Here is an 18,594-nt window from a genome sequence, read left to right as displayed (position 1 = left end):
CAAGGGTGCATTTATGAAGGGGTCCATGAGGAGTACTGGAGGTCTCCTCTCCCTCCCTCCCTCCTTCTTCACCCCCACCTCTGGAAGTTACCTTGTTCCCTGGAGGTCACCTCATCTCACCTCAGACACACTACTGTAATGGATTGTTGCCCAGGAGATGATTAACAAATGCTGATGCCCAATGTCTGGTCTGCACAAACTGATTTTTATAGACCATAGAATCCTGTGTGATATACAGTAACTGTTCCACTGGTTTTTAACCTAGAGTACACACTGCCTCGTACAATGTAAATGACAATGTCCTAAAATGTGTATTGTATCCTTACTTTTATGCTTACTTTTATTCTACATGTAAAAAAGGAGAAAAAAAAGGTAAAAACATTTAACCTTTTGCTTTTCCTTTGCCTATAACTCAATAGGAAGATACACTGCGTTATAAAGAGGGATCAGGTTAAGGCTAACCCATATTTCTTGTCCTTCTCAGGCAACATAGAATACAGCTGTCCCGCCACAAACGAGTGTGAGATCACAAAACGGAGACGCAAGTCATGTCAAGCCTGCCGCTTTATGAAGTGTCTCAAAGTGGGGATGCTCAAGGAAGGCAAGTAGATCTCTGCAAGTGTCTGTCTGTCTGTCTGTCTGTCTGTCTGTCTGTCTGTCTGTCTGTCTGTCTGTCTGTCTGTCTGTCTGTCTGTCTGTCTGTCTGTCTGTCTGTCTGTCTGTCTGTCTGTCTGTCTGTCTGTCTGTCTGTCTGTCTTGGTATCACTCTCTTTATGTTAATTAAAATAATCTCAAAATTCGCAGCAGTGGCCAGACAACTGATCTGAGTCCCAGGTCTGTTCTGTCCTCCCCCTACCAACACAGCAGTAAATCATGGGCAGCTGAGCTGGGGACAGAAATATGCTGAATAGGTCGATCCTGCTGTCTGAGTAATAGAAATGTAACAGTATTCCGACTGGAAAGGCTTCTGCTGGGTCCCTGAGCACACACTCCGGCTAGTCTCAGCTCTCCCCAGCATATTGATCCACTAAATGTTTTCCGAACATCTCAGCTCTCTTCTTGTGGATGATTTTATAAAGTCACCCCAACTGGGAATTCAGTGACAATTAAAAATGCTGCCGATGGATTTCTCCGGCCAGGTTTCTTACCCCCTGCCAGGCCCCCTGAGACCCCAGGCTGGGCTGCTCCTTCCGGGGGAGGCCCCGGACCCCTAGCCCCCTACCAACCTGGCCCCCTTCCCTTGCATTACTGCCGCTTTATCCCCCTCCCCTCCTCACTTGTTGGTCTCTCCAAACAGCCCCAACACATGAATAATGAGAGCAGTGTGGCTGGGGAACGGGGAGGTGCTGTCATATTTATTTAGCTGCCCGCTGGGAAGAGCTCTTTAAGGAAACATGCTCTTTATGTCTTACTTTCCACGAGCGCTGGTGAGAATAGGTCAAGTGGTGCTTATGTTTGACTAAGCATGATTATCCCTCCACTGCCACTGTACTACAGGGTAGACGTGAAGAAAAGACTCAGAGGAAGATATTCTCTATTACGGTGGCAGAAAAACACAACATGATTAGTCATTTTATACTCTCATTTTATACTCCATAGCAGTAGCCTAATTACAATCCCTTAAAATATGTTGTTAACTAAGCACAACCATTTTCATGTTGTTTTTGGTATCTTTACTCATCAACATGACATGCAGTATACCCAACTTTTACCCCACCCCCATCTCCCTTAATTCACCAGAGAATGGAATGTATAGTACATCCTATCCCATCTCTAACTCCAGCGGCATAGTAGTCTATATAGATCTCTGCTTTGTAACATAATCTCCTTACTGCATGAAGCAAGATAAAGCCAGAAAGACAGATTCATCGCTTTACTATCCGATGAAAACTTAATGCCAATATATCATCTGGGGGAATAAGAGACTACAAAATATGTAGTGATGGTCATAAATGCCTGGCCAGTGTCGGGTCAAAGTAGGAGATAGTATAGAGAGAGTGTAGAGATCAAATATGCAGAGAGAGACTTAGTCCAGCATTCAAATGAATACTTATGTATATTCAGCACATCCACAGATTGAAAACTACGCTAATTTCTACGGAGTGGGTTTCGCCACATATTAGAATGGAGGTAGAGATTACCTCTGGCTCTGTGAAGTCCTTCAGGAATCAGGTCACCCTCCTCTCTCCCACCTCCGGCGACGCTTTTCAAACACAATCAAAAGAAGTAAATACATTTCCCAAATTAACAGAAATATGTGAAATGCATCTTAATGCACGCCACACTCTATCTTCTCCTTAAAGCAAGGTCAGGTGTCTTACGGCGGCGTGCGTGCGTGAGTGTGAAACCAATGAATCTGGTCACGGGGACTAGGGACTGGAGGAGATGCTAGTCTAAGCTCTACGAAGCCATCGGCTCAACGCCATGACCAGGCTCAGGGGCTGGAGATGGTCAACGCTCATGTGACTAAAGCTACCCCTCTGGAGTTCATTACTGCAGAAAGGTCATTCACTCAAGAAAAAAGAAAATACTAATTATAACTTTATAGCTCTACCAAAGGTGTAATGCAGTTTCCTACCATCAGGCGCTCTATGGAACTACAGTACATTTTAATGCATCACAGCACACCTAACATCTCTTTTTAAATGTTCACATTTGAGTCATTTAGCACTCTTATCCAAAGTGACTTACAGTAGTGACTACATGCATTTGTCATACTTTTTCATGCTGGTCCCCCGTTGGAATTGAACCCTGGCGTTGCAGGCCCCATGCTCGAACAACTGAGCCACACGGGCCATGATATGACTGAATTTCAAGACATTCAGGGAGATCTTGGAAGTGCAAAGGAATTACTTTTTTCCCTCAGTGCCCATGTTAAGGTTAATAGTTAATACCTTTCAAAGCAAGGCATTTCAAGGCTTTACCTCCTCTACTGATTAAGCGAGTACATGGTAAGGAATTAGTGCATGTTTTTAGTCCATTGGAAAAGGCTCCAGTTTATCTCTGTAGACGTCTTAAGGGAAGTGTAAGGGAAGTGATCTCCAAAGATCAGCAGTCCGCTTAAAGGGGATCTGCCAGAGACTTGAGTTAAATCGCTCTACTTTCCCCCGACTGTATAAAAGAGGAAGTGATCAATAGAAGAATCAAATGTCAGGGGCTACAGGTTTCTCCTCTGATCAATGGAGGGGGATCAGAGCTGAGAGGGAGAGAAAGAGGAACAGATACTATTGAGAGATTACATTGACATAATTCAGTGGCAGATGCCCCCACACACACTCAGACACACACACACACACACACACACACACACACACACACACACACACACACACACACACACACACACACACACACACACACACACACACCACACACACTCCCACGCTACAGTACTGCTGTGCTACCTCTCAGTAATAGGCTCTATCTTGTCATGTTCCCTGGGCTGACAGGCGAGAGCACAACAGACATGTTTTAAAGGAGGGTGAAAGACGCTGATACACAATAAACCTTCCTGTATATCACTCTGATAAGAAGACACGCGATAGAACAACCACATGCCACAAGAGCACCCCTATCATCCTTACTACAACATAAAGTACGTACATACAAGCCGCGCACACATAAAAATGGATTCACACCAACACATAAGTAAGACATGTACACAGACAGCCACTGAATGTGTGCTTCAGGAAATGGGGATTGAATTGTTTGGTTCCATAAGAACCTATTAAAAGAATGAACATGCAATGTGAGATGTTTCAAACAGCCCAATGTTTTTCCACAAAGTGTAACTTGGCCTTCATATGGAGCCTGCATCTTGAGTGGGGAGTGAACCCAGCGTGATGTTACTGCAATAGGGTTAGATACTTCCACTACGCTATGGGCAGGTGGACAGAGCATGTGATGAGAGCAGACTGGGGGCCCAATCAGCAGATAGGGATAGGGGGGCCATCGTGTGACCATTTTTCCGCTGCCCTCGCTCATCACCACTCGTGATTAAAAATGCTGCAACACGCTTACAAGCATGCAAAGCTGGCAACAGGGGCTCTTTGAAATAGTGCTGACGGGGGTTTAGCAGGGTGGCTGCCTTGAAAGGCAGGGTTCACCATGCCTCGCCATGTGGCCTTCTGATTTTCCCAGCTAAAATAGGGTCCGCCTAAGCCCCCCTTGGCACTGCCAACCATCCCAGACATCCTGACACTTTCCCCAGGGAGAGACATCCAGAACAGGTGACAGGCTCAAAATAAGGGCCCCTACTACGGCCGGCCACACAAAGTGAGGGAAGACAGGCCCTTTAGTAGGAGTGTGCTCTGAGTGGGATTATTATTGTTTTTGGAGAGAAAGAGGAGCCCTAGGTCAGCTGGCCCCAGCCCCCGCCCCTAGCCCGCCGCTAATCTGTGCACAAATGCCAGCCGCCTTGGCCAAAAGCCCTTTACCCCTTTACCCCTTTACCCCTTTACCCCTGCACCCCTGCACCCTGCACCCTGCTTTGAAGAGCTGACACCCGAGATAACCGGCCGCTACCACCCTCCCTTTACCCACCCACCGGGTGATGGTGCAGGCCGTTAAACACAGAGGTGATGAGGCAGAACTCACCCCTCTTCACACACACATTCACATACACACAGATACATTTACATACACACAGAGACATACACACAAATACATGGTACCGATGCACCGGACACAAACAAACAATCCAAAGCTTGGTCCATGGCTCACCGAACTGACACATAGGCTTGACCAAGGCCTCTGTGAGTTCCTCCAAGAGGAGTCAGACACATGGAAAGAACTGGTCTACTTCTCTCTCTCTCTCTCTCTCTCTCGCTCTCTCTCTCTCTCTCTCTCTCTCTCTCTCTCTCTCTCTCTCTCTCTCTCTCTCTCTCTCTCTCTCTCTCTCTCTCTCTCTCTCTCTCTCTCTCTCTCTCTCTGACACAATCCCTTGCTCTCTGTCTCATTCTCTCCCTGTCCTCCCTCCCTGTATGGTCCTGTTCAACTGTAAAATGAGACAGGTTAGTGCCAAGCTTTAATTCCTGTCAGCATCTGGTAATTATGACCGGGAAAGCTCTAATTACAAGAGGCACCCATGTACCTGGGACTCCTCGTCACTGTGGCTTTACGCTGGCTGACACGTACAGCCACATGACTCACCAGCCAGCCCAGCCCAACACCACGGGACAGCTCATAGGCTACGGTACATCCATACCACCTGGCTGTATCTGAGCTCCTCAGGAGAGCCCAGAGAAACTCTAGAATGTGGTGACATCACAATTATCGCTGGTATTTTCCACTCCTATAGTACAACCAGATAAATCTGAATCGTAACGCTCCTAAGCACTTAAACCCAGCAAGCACCAACCTGGTGACATAGGAGTCCATCTTGTCATGGGTTCATACTCGAGGCCTCGTCCCTGAATAGATTTACTGGTCAAATATTCCTTGACACTATTTTTACATGCTACATATGAAAGATGTAAATTGGGGAATGAGGAATTTGTGATGTTCACTAATGTGGCAGACGTCAGATGATCCCCCAGTGTTTGCTGAGAAGGATGGGTCTCTTCTGGGAATTGTGGGTAATTAGGTTAGTAGGTTGTCAGTGTCAGGAAATTTAAAGACAATCCTAATCAGATGTGTTTCTAGGGAATCAAATAATTTGTTAAGTAGAATAAAATCTCCTTATTCTATTCCTACACGATAATCCTGTTTGCTATAGCTACCCATGCATAGAGTCTAGTTTGGGAGAAGGGGGTATGGTTCACTCAATGGAAGGGGTGAAAATGAAAATGACCATTCTCATAATCCATCGTTTCAGTCCTTTCTATTGAATGAAGGCTATTATTTACGTACTAAATCATCTCCTTTTTTCTCCCCAGACAGTCTGTTCCCTCCATCGACCTCTAATCACTGTACATAGGGACATCCAAACCCATCCTCCAAGAGAGTACAGGCTGAGGGGGGAATTGTATTAGCCTCATTTGCAGTGGTCACACAATACCCAGCTATGACACTGTCTTTGTAGTTATAAAGTGATGAAATCATCAAGCAAGTGCTCTCCCTGTCAGTGATTTTAGCAGAGGGCACTTGGTGTGCTGACAAATAAATCTCCTCCACCAGCTAGACCATACATACAGTACAGGATAATACCTCTGATCAAATCTGGTTTAGCATCCATTTGTTTAGGGGGTTTAGGTTATACATAATGGGGAAATAGATAGACATTTGCTATACAGGGTAAAGATCCACCAGGCACATTCAGCAGTGTGCAGGACCATGTCCCTGTGCAGCCCCAACAGGATGAAATCACCAAACACCATCCTGTATCACATAAATGGAACACTGCAGATTAAATATTTTAACTCTGTTGAAAAATAATAGAATAGAAAGGACAATCCAAATGGAAACATTCAAATAATGAAATAATAAATAACTTATGTTACGATGAGGTTGGTGACATTTACAGTATCAGTGCAGGACCTGGTCCCCTGTGAGTGGCAGAGAGTGATAAGCCTCATGCCTGTCCCGTGAAAGAGGGGTGAAATAAGGAGCTTTTATTGGAAAGCTAACCTCTATCTATCTGTGTCATAATTCTATAAGACTGTACACCAGACAGTGTGTGGCTGTGGTTGTGTTTTCATTCCTCCTACAGTAGCTACATGGCTGGACACAGAGGCCTCTAGACACTGAGCTCACAGGTACCTGCCTTGTTGTTCATTAGTATGCCGTCCACCTCACCCCAAAAACTAAATAATTAGAGGGCCAGTCTGTGAGATCATTGACCCTGCATTAAATATTCATATGTTTAGAGCTCCGTCAGGCTCGGCAGTGTCACAGTAGACCAGCCAGGCATGGACCACATATGGGAACGCAGCGCCAGCCGGCAGTCCCTCTGACACCCTGACACTCCCTTTACTCTCTCTCACCATGCAGACAACAGAACAGAGCCATTCCTCTGGGCAGACACACACACCTCAGCTTGGTCAGGCTTTTAGAAGTAATGCCCCCTCATATAACAAGAGGAATACTTTAGATTTGTTTTTCATGTCGGAACCTGATGAGTGAATCTGAGTGTGTGATTGGGGAATTAGACGTAAACGTTTGTTGTGTTACTCTCTACCAATAACAATGTACTAATTGTGGAACTACTTAAAACTGTGTTAAATTGTTATTTTTATTGATAACATTCCTATGTTGTAGAATTGATTGATTCATTTTATTTGTCAGAATGGTGAAATTTCCTACTCAAAGGTCTCCTTGCATCTTGTCATGTGTCAGGTGTGCGTCTGGACCGTGTGCGAGGGGGAAGACAGAAGTACAAGAGGAGGATGGATGCGGAGAACACAGCGTACCTGGGCCTCACACTCCCCCCTCCTGCTAAAAAACCCCGTGAGTAGTGCTCTGTCACCTCACTACACACCCCCTTCCCGCAGCGTTCCCCCAGACCAGGTTCAGTTAAAGACAAAGGCATTTTATTCAGACCAGATTCTCCTGTTGTCTGGATAGGTGTATTTCCATAGGAGAGCACTTCTAGAGAATATATATTAGGCCAGACAGGCATTGTTCTGGTAACAGCTGAGTTATGACAAATCTCAGAGCAGATGACCGATATTAAACAGTGACTGGCTTCTCAGGGATAGCAGTCCTAGGAATATCCTCTCACATAATGTTGAGTAATGTGAGGATTGTTTTTATTATCAACCATATTAAACCATTCATTCGTTTACTTGTCAGAGGGAGAAAGAGAGAGTGAACGATTGTATATCCTAGCATGTACGTTTGTATCTGAGAGTACCTGTATTTGCATCACAGTAATGTGACCTTTGACTGTTGTTTTGACCACCTCTGCTTCCTCGTCAGTCACAAAGATAGTGTCCCACCTGCTGGTGGCCGAGCCAGAGAAGATCTACGCCATGCCTGACCCCACCATGCCTGAGAGTGACATCAAGGCCCTGACCACGCTGTGTGACCTGGCTGACCGGGAGCTGGTGGTCATCATTGGCTGGGCCAAGCATATCCCAGGTACGCCCACCCATCTACAGCCCACTTCACTAGTTGAGCACCATAGAAAGATATAGAACACCATTCACTCATGATCAGCTATAACATACTGTGTAGTTAGAAAAACAACACGTGATAGCAGTTTAGATACAGAACCAGCCATTCATTTCAACTGGTCCAATCTGACATCATGATTAGTCCTTGTTAGTTCCATTTAGAGTAGTTCAACACCAAGTCACCCTAATGAACCCTCTATCCCATCATCCATTTCCCTGCCTTTGCTAACGATGGGTGCGCATGCACACACGCACGCACGCACGCACGCACGCACGCACGCACGCACGCACGCACACACACACACACACACACACACACACACACACACACACACACACACACACACACACACACACACACACAAATGCAAACACAAATGCAAACACAGATAATTAATGTCTCATGGACCTAGGGGCAAAATGGAGACAGCTTTAAAATAATCAAATCAATAGAGTCCAGCTAAAATCCCTACTCTGAATGGGGAGGGACTACAGCCCTGGTGTCAACATATACCATAACCACAGGGGAGATTTAGAGCAGAGCACAGGACCCTCCCTCTGAAACAAGACAGCTCACTCACTCACACACACACACACACTTCAATTGAATTATTGATAGGCATAATCATGTTTCTCCTCTGCTCCATAGACATCGTGATAGATGAGGTGTTAGGTAATGAGATGCTGTTAAATTAAGAATACCACATTCTATGTCAGGAGACATTCTGCTCCCTTCTAGAGTTTTCTCTTGATTCTGACAGTGAACATATTGTTTAGGTACTCTTTTAGCAACCAAAGCAGAGTCTGTCTGATCTTAAGGTTGACCCTGATAACTCTAAAACATTATAGCACACTAGGCATAGAGGTAACCCACTGAAAGACTGTGTCCCTCAGTACAGCCTCTGTTGTATAGCCTCTCTGTACCCTCGTCTTCTCACCAGCATAGCAGACGTGTGTCTGCGCTGACATCAGCCGCAGAATGCCTGTTGTAGTTTAAGCTGGGCCTCTCCTGGTTCTCACCTTGTGTGCAGGACATGTAGGTGTGACAACTGTACCTGGACAGACAGGTGGTCGGTATATCTTAGAAGAGAGGAAGTGTAATAGTCAGCTACAGATCTAGAGATTAGGACTTTCCCAACCAGACTGTTCTGTACAGCCCATTGTCAGCAGAGGGAGAGTTTAACCAAGGAGCTTACCCAGGACTGGATCAGACTGACCCAGTAACACAGTCCCATCCCATTTAGCTAGCCCAAACAAGCCAGCCAGGTACACTACCTCTGGCTGGAATATACAGAGAAAACACTACTGTTCACCTCTGGCAATGTGCAGGGTTGGAGTATTATACAGAGAATATTCTAGAATTCTCTTCAAATTATTGAATAACTGTAAAAGTATATGAGCGTTGAATCAGTTTGATTACCGATAGGCTATTAAACTGTCATGTTGTCAGGGCCTTTGTCTTCCTGTGTTGACATACAGTACAGTAAATATGGCGTGCTAACTAGAGTGCTCTGTATGGCAAAGCTTTTAAGTGCTGCGTTAATCCGATTATCATAACCTGCATTGTACAGTGGATAGTTGACTAATCTTAATTGGATTTGCCATGGAAGGCCTGAGAATGCTCATCACTCCGTAATGATGGTTTAACCCAAAATCCAACCGGAAGCCAGACTGTCTGACATTTCTAAATGTGTGGAAATGCTTGGCTTTGCATAGTGCTACTGTTGTACTGTACAAGCTGCAGCAGGATGATTTAGCATTCTGATCTGCCTGCATACCCACACACAAACATATGCATCTCTTACCTATTGTTTATATTTACATGACTACTCATAGGAGTCAGGTAAATATAAACAACAGCGACTTACTGTGTTCAGGGCTTACACATTTCAATTACAGGGTCTAAATTCTATTTTTAACTTGTAAAAATTATAACACAGTGTCAGGACTATAATCAAATTTACAACCTTTATGATTCTTTACCTACCCCAAAAGTGGTAATAAAATGGTTAAATTAGAATGAAAAGGGAGACTGAAAGTGTAACTCCAAAGCTCCCCTGTTCTCCCTGTGGTGAGCTCTGTATTAGGTCATTCCCTCTACACCAGCCATGAAATGGCTGCATAATTGAGTTGTACATGGCTGAACCTGATCAGAGATGGTTCACTGGCTGACCCAGACTCCATGCACTAATACTCTATGCACCAATGGCACCCCAGGGCAGTCTAGCACAGCCACAGAGCACAGAGGACCATATTTCTCCCCCCATCCATGCTCTCTGTGAGGAAAAGAGAGGGAGAAAACTGCTGATTGCATTCTGATAGATTTTTTGGCCTTTGGCAATGGAATTAAAAAGATTAACAGTTCATTATGAAGTGGGCCACATTGATTAGGACATTGACAGATGGGCAATGACCAGATTCCAAAGGTAACAATTTATACGTCAAGAAAATTGGCACTTAAGTTCTCCCAATAGATTTTTCATTGCCCCTTTTCTTGGCTAACATTTGAAAAAGTGTTTTAAAAGTGCTGTAATTTGACATGGAGAAGATCTAACCGAGTCTAATTGGAGGATGATTAAGGAACAGCAAAGCGGTACGATTAGCTTCCGTAAACGGTATCATTCTCTCACAAGATCCCATATCAATTTAGTGTGTTATCTCTCCTCTAATTTATGGGCTAGAAATACATTAAATTACCATACTACATTATAGTATAATTGTACAGTTATACTGTAGCTGAGGATCTCAACCACAGACGGCTGGTGGCACCGGAATTTGGGAGGACAGGCTCATAGTATTGGCTGAAATGGACGGAATTGTATCAGACACAAACACATGGTTGATACCTATCACGTTTCAGGTAAAACCCAGATGTAGACAGTGTCGAAGAAACAAAAGTTTATTTCTAAAACAGGGGCAGGCAAACGACAGGTCAAAGGCAGGCCAGGGTCAATAATCCAGAGTGGGTGCTAGAGGTCCAGAACGGCAGGTAGTCTCAGGGTCAGGGCAGGCAGGGGTCAATAATCCAGTAAGGTAGAGAACGGCAGGCAGTCTCAGGGTCAGGGCAGGCAGGGGTCAATAATCCAGTAAGGTAGAGAACGGCAGGCAGTCTCAGGGTCAGGGCAGGCAGTGGTCAATAATCCAGTAAGGTAGAGAACGGCAGGCAGTCTCAGGGTCAGGGCAGGCAGTGGTCAATAATCCAGTAAGGTAGAGAACGGCAGGCAGGCTCAGGGTCAGGACAGGCAGTGGTCAATAATCCAGTAAGGTAGAGAACGGCAGGCAGTCTCAGGGTCAGGGCAGGCAGTGGTCAATAATCCAGTAAGGTAGAGAACGGCAGGCAGGCTCAGGGTCAGGACAGGCAGAGCGGTCAAAACCGGGAAGAAATCGAAAACAGGAGCAAGAAACAGGCAGGAGCAGGGGAACAAACGCTGGTAGGTTTCACGAACAAAACGAACTGGCAACAGACAAACAGAGAACACAGGTATAAATACACAGGGGATAATGGGGAAGCTGGGCGACACCTGAAGGGGGGTGGAGACAAGCACAAAGACAGGTGAAACAGATCAGGGTGTGACAATACCGTTCCATTCACTCCATTCCAGCCATTATTATGAGCCGTCCTCCTCTCACCAGCCTCCTGTGATCTCAACCACAGGACTAACTAACACAATACCTAGATAGACATAATGATTGTTAGTCAATTGTCCACACACTGTAGTCAGACTGTACAGTCAGTACATTGAGTTTACGTATCAGGAAGTAAGTTGGTGTTGCTGTTCCCTGGCACAGTTTGCTTTTATCATTTCTGAGGATAAGGTTCTCTAATGACAGCCTTTACTTTTGATGAATTAGTAATCATTATGAAGCTTTGAATGGCAGCGTCTCTCTCTGCTCCAGATAGAGCCAGCAGCAGAGGGATGAGACTAACATGGCCGTGGGCTAACTGGGACTGGGGCTGGGGCCCGGTCATTAAGGCCAGTGTTAGGGGGACGATGACAGATGGCTTGTTGCTCGTAAGGTGCTAACAACCTTTGACACACATAGCTGCCCACTGCCCCCCCCCCCCTCCCCAGCTGCATTTCACTGTCCAGGCGGTTTAGGGGGAACTCAGTATACTGCATGTCTCCACATGGCTATGACCTGTGTGTTCTCCTCCATTAGAGTGGTGATGGTCACAGAGGGCGGGTGCGCTGCTGAACCCCCAACCTCTCCAAAACAACCCCCTCAGCACTTAACCCAGGCACAGTGTGAATGTCATGTGCCCCAATGTGGAATCTGCCATGCATGCCGCTTGTGTAAGAGGGTCTCATTGTTAGAGGCAGACGTCTGTCACCTGCTGTCAGACCTCGCATTCTGCTTCCAGGGTCGGAATGTTTTCTGACGGGAATTCTGTGGCATGATTCTGTGGGTTCACTGAGTGCTGGATGTTCTCCTCCTGCTGTTTGTTTCTAGTCCACAGACCTAAACCTTCTCTGCTATGATTGATAGTGTATTTCAATAGGGGAAACACACTACATATCCTGATATGTTTTGTAACACATTTCATGGTATAATACATTTTTTTCTCCAAATTGGTAAAACCCAGAATGGCAGATTTCGTTTTTTAAATAGCAAAGTCAAGCATTGCAGTTCAACCCAAACAACCTAATGAATTGGCCTGGTTCTTATTGTTATTTATTAGTGATCTACTTTATTTTATTCCAGCCTGTTAGCTCAGTATACAGACTACGTTGGTCATGAAGCTTATGTTTAGTTGTTAGCGGGGAACAAGGCGGTGATGTTTAGGAGAGATCACGCCTCTTGTATGTTGTCGTTTCTGTGTCAGCTCCTTACACCCCCCTCGTTCCCACAGCCCCCTTCGGGTTCCTGTTTTCTTTTTGTCATTAAATGGTGAAATCTACTTACTGTGTTGTCGGGCTGATCCCACTCAAGCTGTGTAATATCCTTGTAATAGAGTGTGAATACTGCCGGGCAATACATCAGCACCTCATCAGTGTACTTTATTAAATATAGACACCAACAGACAGCTCTTAGTATATTCAATTTACCCTCTGACGTAGACTTCAACACACCAGATAAAGATAGATTGAGCAATCAGGTGGATGCTGAGGCCTGAACCCATGGAGGCAGACAGGCAGGCAGAGTGGGTGCTGGGAGATTGAGATGGGGGGAGTATCAGATGGCCAGGCAGGGATGGAGACCAGGAGGGAGAGAGTGAGGCAGGGATAGCGAGACACAGGTAGGGAGAGAGGCACGCAGGCATGGAGGCAGGCAGGCAGGGAGGGAGAGAGAGGCAGGGAGAGAGAGAAAGGCAGGGAGAGAGAGAGAGAGGCAGGGAGGGAGAGAGAGAAAGGCAGGGAGGGAGAGAGAGAGAGAGTGGCAGGGAGGGAGAGAGAGGCAGGGATAGAGAGACACAGGTAGGGAGAGAGGCGGGCAGGGAGAGAGCGAGGCAGACAGGCAGGGAGGGAGAGAGAGAGGCAGGGATGGAGAGAGGCAGGTAGGGAGAGAGGCAGGCAGGGAGGCAGGCAGTGAGACTGGGACAGAGGCAGGGAGACTTGGAGAGAGGCAGGGAGGCAAGCAGGGAGAGAGACAGCAGGAGAGAAGCAGGGAGAGAGACAGCGGGAGAGAAGCAGGGAGAGAGACAGGCAGGGAGGCAGGCAGGCAGTGAGACTGGGACAGAGGCGAAGAGACTTGGAGAGAGGCAGGGAGGCAAGCAGGGAGAGAGACAGCGGGAGAGAAGCAGGGAGAGAGACAGCGGGAGAGAAGCAGGGAGAGAGACAGGCAGGGAGGCAGGCAGTGAGACTGGGACAGAGGCAGGGAGACTTGGAGAGAGACAGCGGGAGAGAAGCAGGGAGAGAGACAGGCAGGGAGGCAGGCAGTGAGACTGGGACAGAGGGAGGGAGACTTGGAGAGAGACAGCGGGAGAGAAGCAGGGAGAGAGATGGGTAGGAAAGGGGCATCTGCCAGGAACAGCGAAGGGGGAGTATTTGGTTTTGTTACAGTGCTACAAATTGTTACCATTTTAAATGAGCAGTTACCAGCAAGCCAAGCATCACATCTGTCTGCATGCATTTTACATTTTGATGTAAGATGACGTACAAAAGGCTCAACATCAGCAGGGTATAAATAGTATTACTAATTTGCAGTGAGGAAGTCTTTCAGAGAGCTGATGATGTGCCTTTAGACATTGTCAACTAGGCGTTAGCTGTCCCTCCCTCATTAAGGCGTGTTGCTGGTTGGCAGCAGAGATAAATGATGTGTAATTATGTGAATGATTAAAGTCAGAATCCTCCTGGTCTTTGGGCTAAACAGAGATATATAACACCAAACGAGTGCTGTGGGACTCTTGAGACGGTTAAATACTCCCGAGCCAGGGTCACGGGGTCAGGGGGTGCAGATTAAGACAAGGGGATTACTGTATTCAACGTTATACAATCTCATAACGTTCACAGGCCGCTGGTCAAATCACCCATTCCCAGCTACTTATAATTGAACAATGGTCTGGTTATCATTTTAAAAGTAGAGATAGCTGGCACTCCTGAAAAGTGGATTACTGAACCATTTAGTCACAAAACAGGATGAAATGTATTAATTATCTATCATCCAGCTATATGTGACTATCAAATCAAATCAAATTGTATTGGTCACATACACATATTTAGCAGATGTTATTGCGGGTATAGCGAAATGCTTGTGTCCCTAGCTCCAACAGTGCAGTAGTATCTAACAATGCAGTAGTATCTAAAAATGATTCACAACATTACACACAAATCTAAAATAATAGATTTTCCACTGCTGAAATTCAAGATGTACTGAAATGGATATACCGCTGAAATCGAAGGTGTACTGAATTGTATTTGTAAAAGCGTATATGACAGGGTAGTTTGGGTAATGTGTTATGTAATATTTGCGGCGGCCTGACTTGAGCTGTGTGCTGAACGTGTGGCTGAGGTTCAGGTCAAATTATTTATGTCAAGCACAGCAATTTATTACCAAGAAGCTATTGATTGGGTCCTGACGCTTTCATGTAAATTCAGGAAGAATCATGGCCGGCAGCTGCAGCTTACGCACACACACACGCAGAAACACGCACAAACACGCACAAACACACATGGCCATGCACAAAACACACGGGCACACACACTGGCACACACACACACACACAAGCTTGCACACGCACATTCCAACCAAAATGACCAGACAGCTTTGCATCTGCTCCAGTCTGTTTGTATCAAACAGATGTATTTAATCAACCTTAAGACAGTACTGTATAACTGATCAGGAGCACATATCATAAACATTACAGCTTCTTGCAATAAACTCTAAATGCATCTGTCTCTGAAATAAAAGTAGTAGATTTGGGGATGTTTTAAAAGAGACTATTTTTGAAATAAAAGCTTTGATATACGTAGATGAGCAGCCAGTTTAGTACAGAGCTGAACAAGATGAGCTGAACCTCTGGGGCCCTTTTAAGGGCAGTATTGCTCAAACTAGATGGCGGGCACTTGACTGGCTGAGGTGAGAATGCCATTGGGCAAAAGTCTTCAGGGCTCGCTTGTCCTTCTGATAGCCAGCCATGATATACTGTACACTACATGACCAAAAGTATGTGGACACCTGCTCGTCGAGCATTTCATTCCAAAATCATGGGCATTAATGTGGAGTGGGTCCCCCCTTTGCTGCTATAACAGCCTCCACTCTTCTGGGAAGGCTTTCCACTAGACGTCGGAACATTGCTGCGGGGACTTCCTTCCATTCAGCCACAAGCGCATTAGTGATGTCGGGCACTGATGTTGGGAGCGCCTGGCTTGCAGTCGGCGTTCCAATTCATCCCAAAGGTGTTCGATGGGGTTGAGGTCAGGGCTCTGTGCAGTCCAGTCAAGTTCTTCCACACCGATCTCGACAAACCATTTCTGTATGGACCGCGCTTTGTGCACGGGGATACAGGAAAGGACCTTCCCCAAACTGTTGCCACAAAGTTGGAAGCAAAGAATCGTCTAGAATGTCATTGTATGCTGTAGAGTTAAGATTTCCCTTCACTGGAACTAAGGGGCCTAGCCCAAACCATGAAAAACAGCCCCAGACCATAATTCCTCCTCCACCAAACTTTACAGTTGGCACTATGCATTGGGGCAGGTAGCATTCTCCTGGCATCTGCCAAACCCAGATTCGTCTGTCGGACTGCCAGATGGTGAAGCGTGATTCATCACCGTAGAGAACGTGTTTACACGTCTCCAGAGACCATTGGTGGCGAGCTTTACACCACTCCAGCCGACTTTTGGCATTGCGCATGGTGATCTTAGGCTTGTGTGTGGCTGCTTGGCCATGGAAACCCATTTCATGAAGCTCCCGACGAACAGTTATTGTGCTGACGTTGCTTCCAGAGGCAGTTTGGAAATCGGTAGGTAGTGGTGCAACTGAGGACAGATGTTTTTTACGGCCTAAGCGCTTCAGCACTCGCGGCTGAGCCATTGTTGTTCCTATGACGGTGCCATGTTGAAAGTCACTGAACTCTTCAGTAAGGCCATTCTACTACCAATGTTTATTTATGGATATTGCATGGCTGTGTGCTCGATTTTATACATCTGTCAGCAACGGGTGTGGCTGAAATAGCTGAATCCACTAATTTGAAGGGGTGTCCACATACTTTTATATACAGTTGAAGTCGGAAGTTTACATACACTTAGGTTGGAGTCATTAAAACTCATTTTTCAACCACTCCACAAATTTCTTGTTAACAAACTATAGTTTTAGCAAGTCAGTTAGGACATCTAAGTAATTTTTCCAACAATTGTTTACAGACAGATTATTTCACTTATAATTCACTGTGTCTCAATTCCAGTGGGTCAGAAGTTTACATACACTAAGTTGACTGTGCCTTTAAATAGCTTGGAAAATTCCAGAAAAATGATGTCATGCTTTCGAAGCTTCTGTTTGGCTAATTGACATCATATGAGTCAATTGGAGGTGTACTTGTGGATGTATTTCAAGGCCTACCTTCAAACTAAGTGCCTCTTTGCTTGACATCATGGTAAAATCAAAAGAAATCAGCAAAGATCTCAGAAAAACATTGTAGACCTCCACAAGTCTGGTTCATCCCTGGGAGCAATTTCCAAACACCTGAAGGTACCACGTTCTTCTGTACAAACAATAGTATGCAAGTATAAACACCATGGGACCACGCGGCCGTCATACTGCTCAGGAAGAAGACGCGTTCTGTCTCCTAGAGATTAACGTACTTTGGTGCGAAAAGTGCAAATCAATCCCAGAACAACAGCAAAGGACCTTGTGAAGATGCTGGAGGAAAACAGGTACAAAAGTATCTATATCCAGAGGAAAACGAGACCTATATCGACATAACCTGAAAGGCCGCTCAACAAGGAAGAAACCACTGCTCCAAAACCGCCGTAAAAAGCCAGGCTATGGTTTGCAACTGCACATGGGGACAAAGATCGTACTTTTTGGAGAAATGTCCTCTGGTCTGATGAAACAAAAATAGAACTGTTTGGCCATAATGACCATTATGTTTGGAGGAAAAAGGGGGATGCTTGCAAGCCGAAGAACACCATCCCAACCGTGAAGCACGGGGGTGGCAGCATCATGTTGTGTGGGTGCTTTGCTGCAGGAGGGACTGGTGCGCTTCACAAAATAGATGGCGTCATGAGGATGGAAAATTATGTGGTTATATTGAAGCAACATCTCAAGACATCAGTCAGGATGTTAAAGCTTGGTCTCAAATGGGTCTTCCAAATGGACAATGACCCCAAGCATACTTCCATGTTGTGGCAAAATGGCTTAAGGACAACAAAGTCAAGCTATTGGAGTGGCCATCAGAAAGCCCTGACCTCAATCCCATAGAACATTTGTGGGCAGAACTGAAAAAGCGTGGAGGCAAGGAGGCCTACAAACCTGACTCAGTTACACCAGCTCTGTCAGGAGGAATGGCCCAAAATTCACCCAACTTATTGCGGGAAGGTTGTGGAAGGCTATCCAAAATGTTTGACCCAAGTTAAACAATTTGAAGGCAATGCTACCAAATACTAGTTGAGTGTATGTAAACTTCTGACCCAATGGGAATGTGATGAAAGAAATTAAAGATTAAATAAATCATTCTCTACTATTATTCTGACATTTCACATTCTTAAAATAAAGTGGTGATCCACACTGACCTAAGACAGGGAATTTTTACTAGGGTTAAATGTCAGGAATTGTGAAAAACTGAGTTTAAATGCATTTGGCTAAGGTGTATGTAAACTTCTGACTTCAACTGTATATAGTGTAGCAGCCCCTGTCTAGCGAGAATGACTCTCTTTTCCCCCTATCGCTTTCTCTCTGTCTCTCTCTCTTTGTCTCTCTGTCTCTCTCTGTCTCTCTCTGTCTCTGTATATCTCTCTGTGAGTTTCTCTTCCTCTCTCTTCTCCTTATCTCTCACTTCCTCTTTATCTTCTCCCTATCTCTCTCTTTCTTTCCCTCCACCCCTTTCACTCTCTCTTTCCGTCTCCCTCCCTCGCTTCATCTCTCTCTCTCTCCATCCCTCTCT

General features: G+C 45.6%; 1 protein-coding gene across 3 annotated transcripts in view; it reads left to right on the top strand.

The window, feature by feature from the left end:
- Positions 1-18,594, top strand: part of LOC106590180 (estrogen-related receptor beta) — an 84,989-nt gene that overhangs the window by 30,137 nt on the left and 36,258 nt on the right. For all 3 annotated transcript variants that reach the window (XM_082973134.1, XM_082973127.1, XM_082973124.1), the window contains 3 exons: positions 485-601; positions 7,276-7,386; positions 7,858-8,019. In XM_082973134.1, the coding sequence (XP_082829260.1) occupies positions 485-601; positions 7,276-7,386; positions 7,858-8,019 (390 nt within the window). The remainder of the gene's footprint in view (positions 1-484; positions 602-7,275; positions 7,387-7,857; positions 8,020-18,594) is intronic.

This window comes from Salmo salar, chromosome 01 (assembly GCF_965601325.2).
Source record: "Salmo salar chromosome 01, fSalSal1, whole genome shotgun sequence".
Lineage (NCBI taxonomy): Eukaryota > Metazoa > Chordata > Actinopteri > Salmoniformes > Salmonidae > Salmo > Salmo salar.
This window is presented reverse-complemented; position numbering and strand designations above follow the sequence as displayed.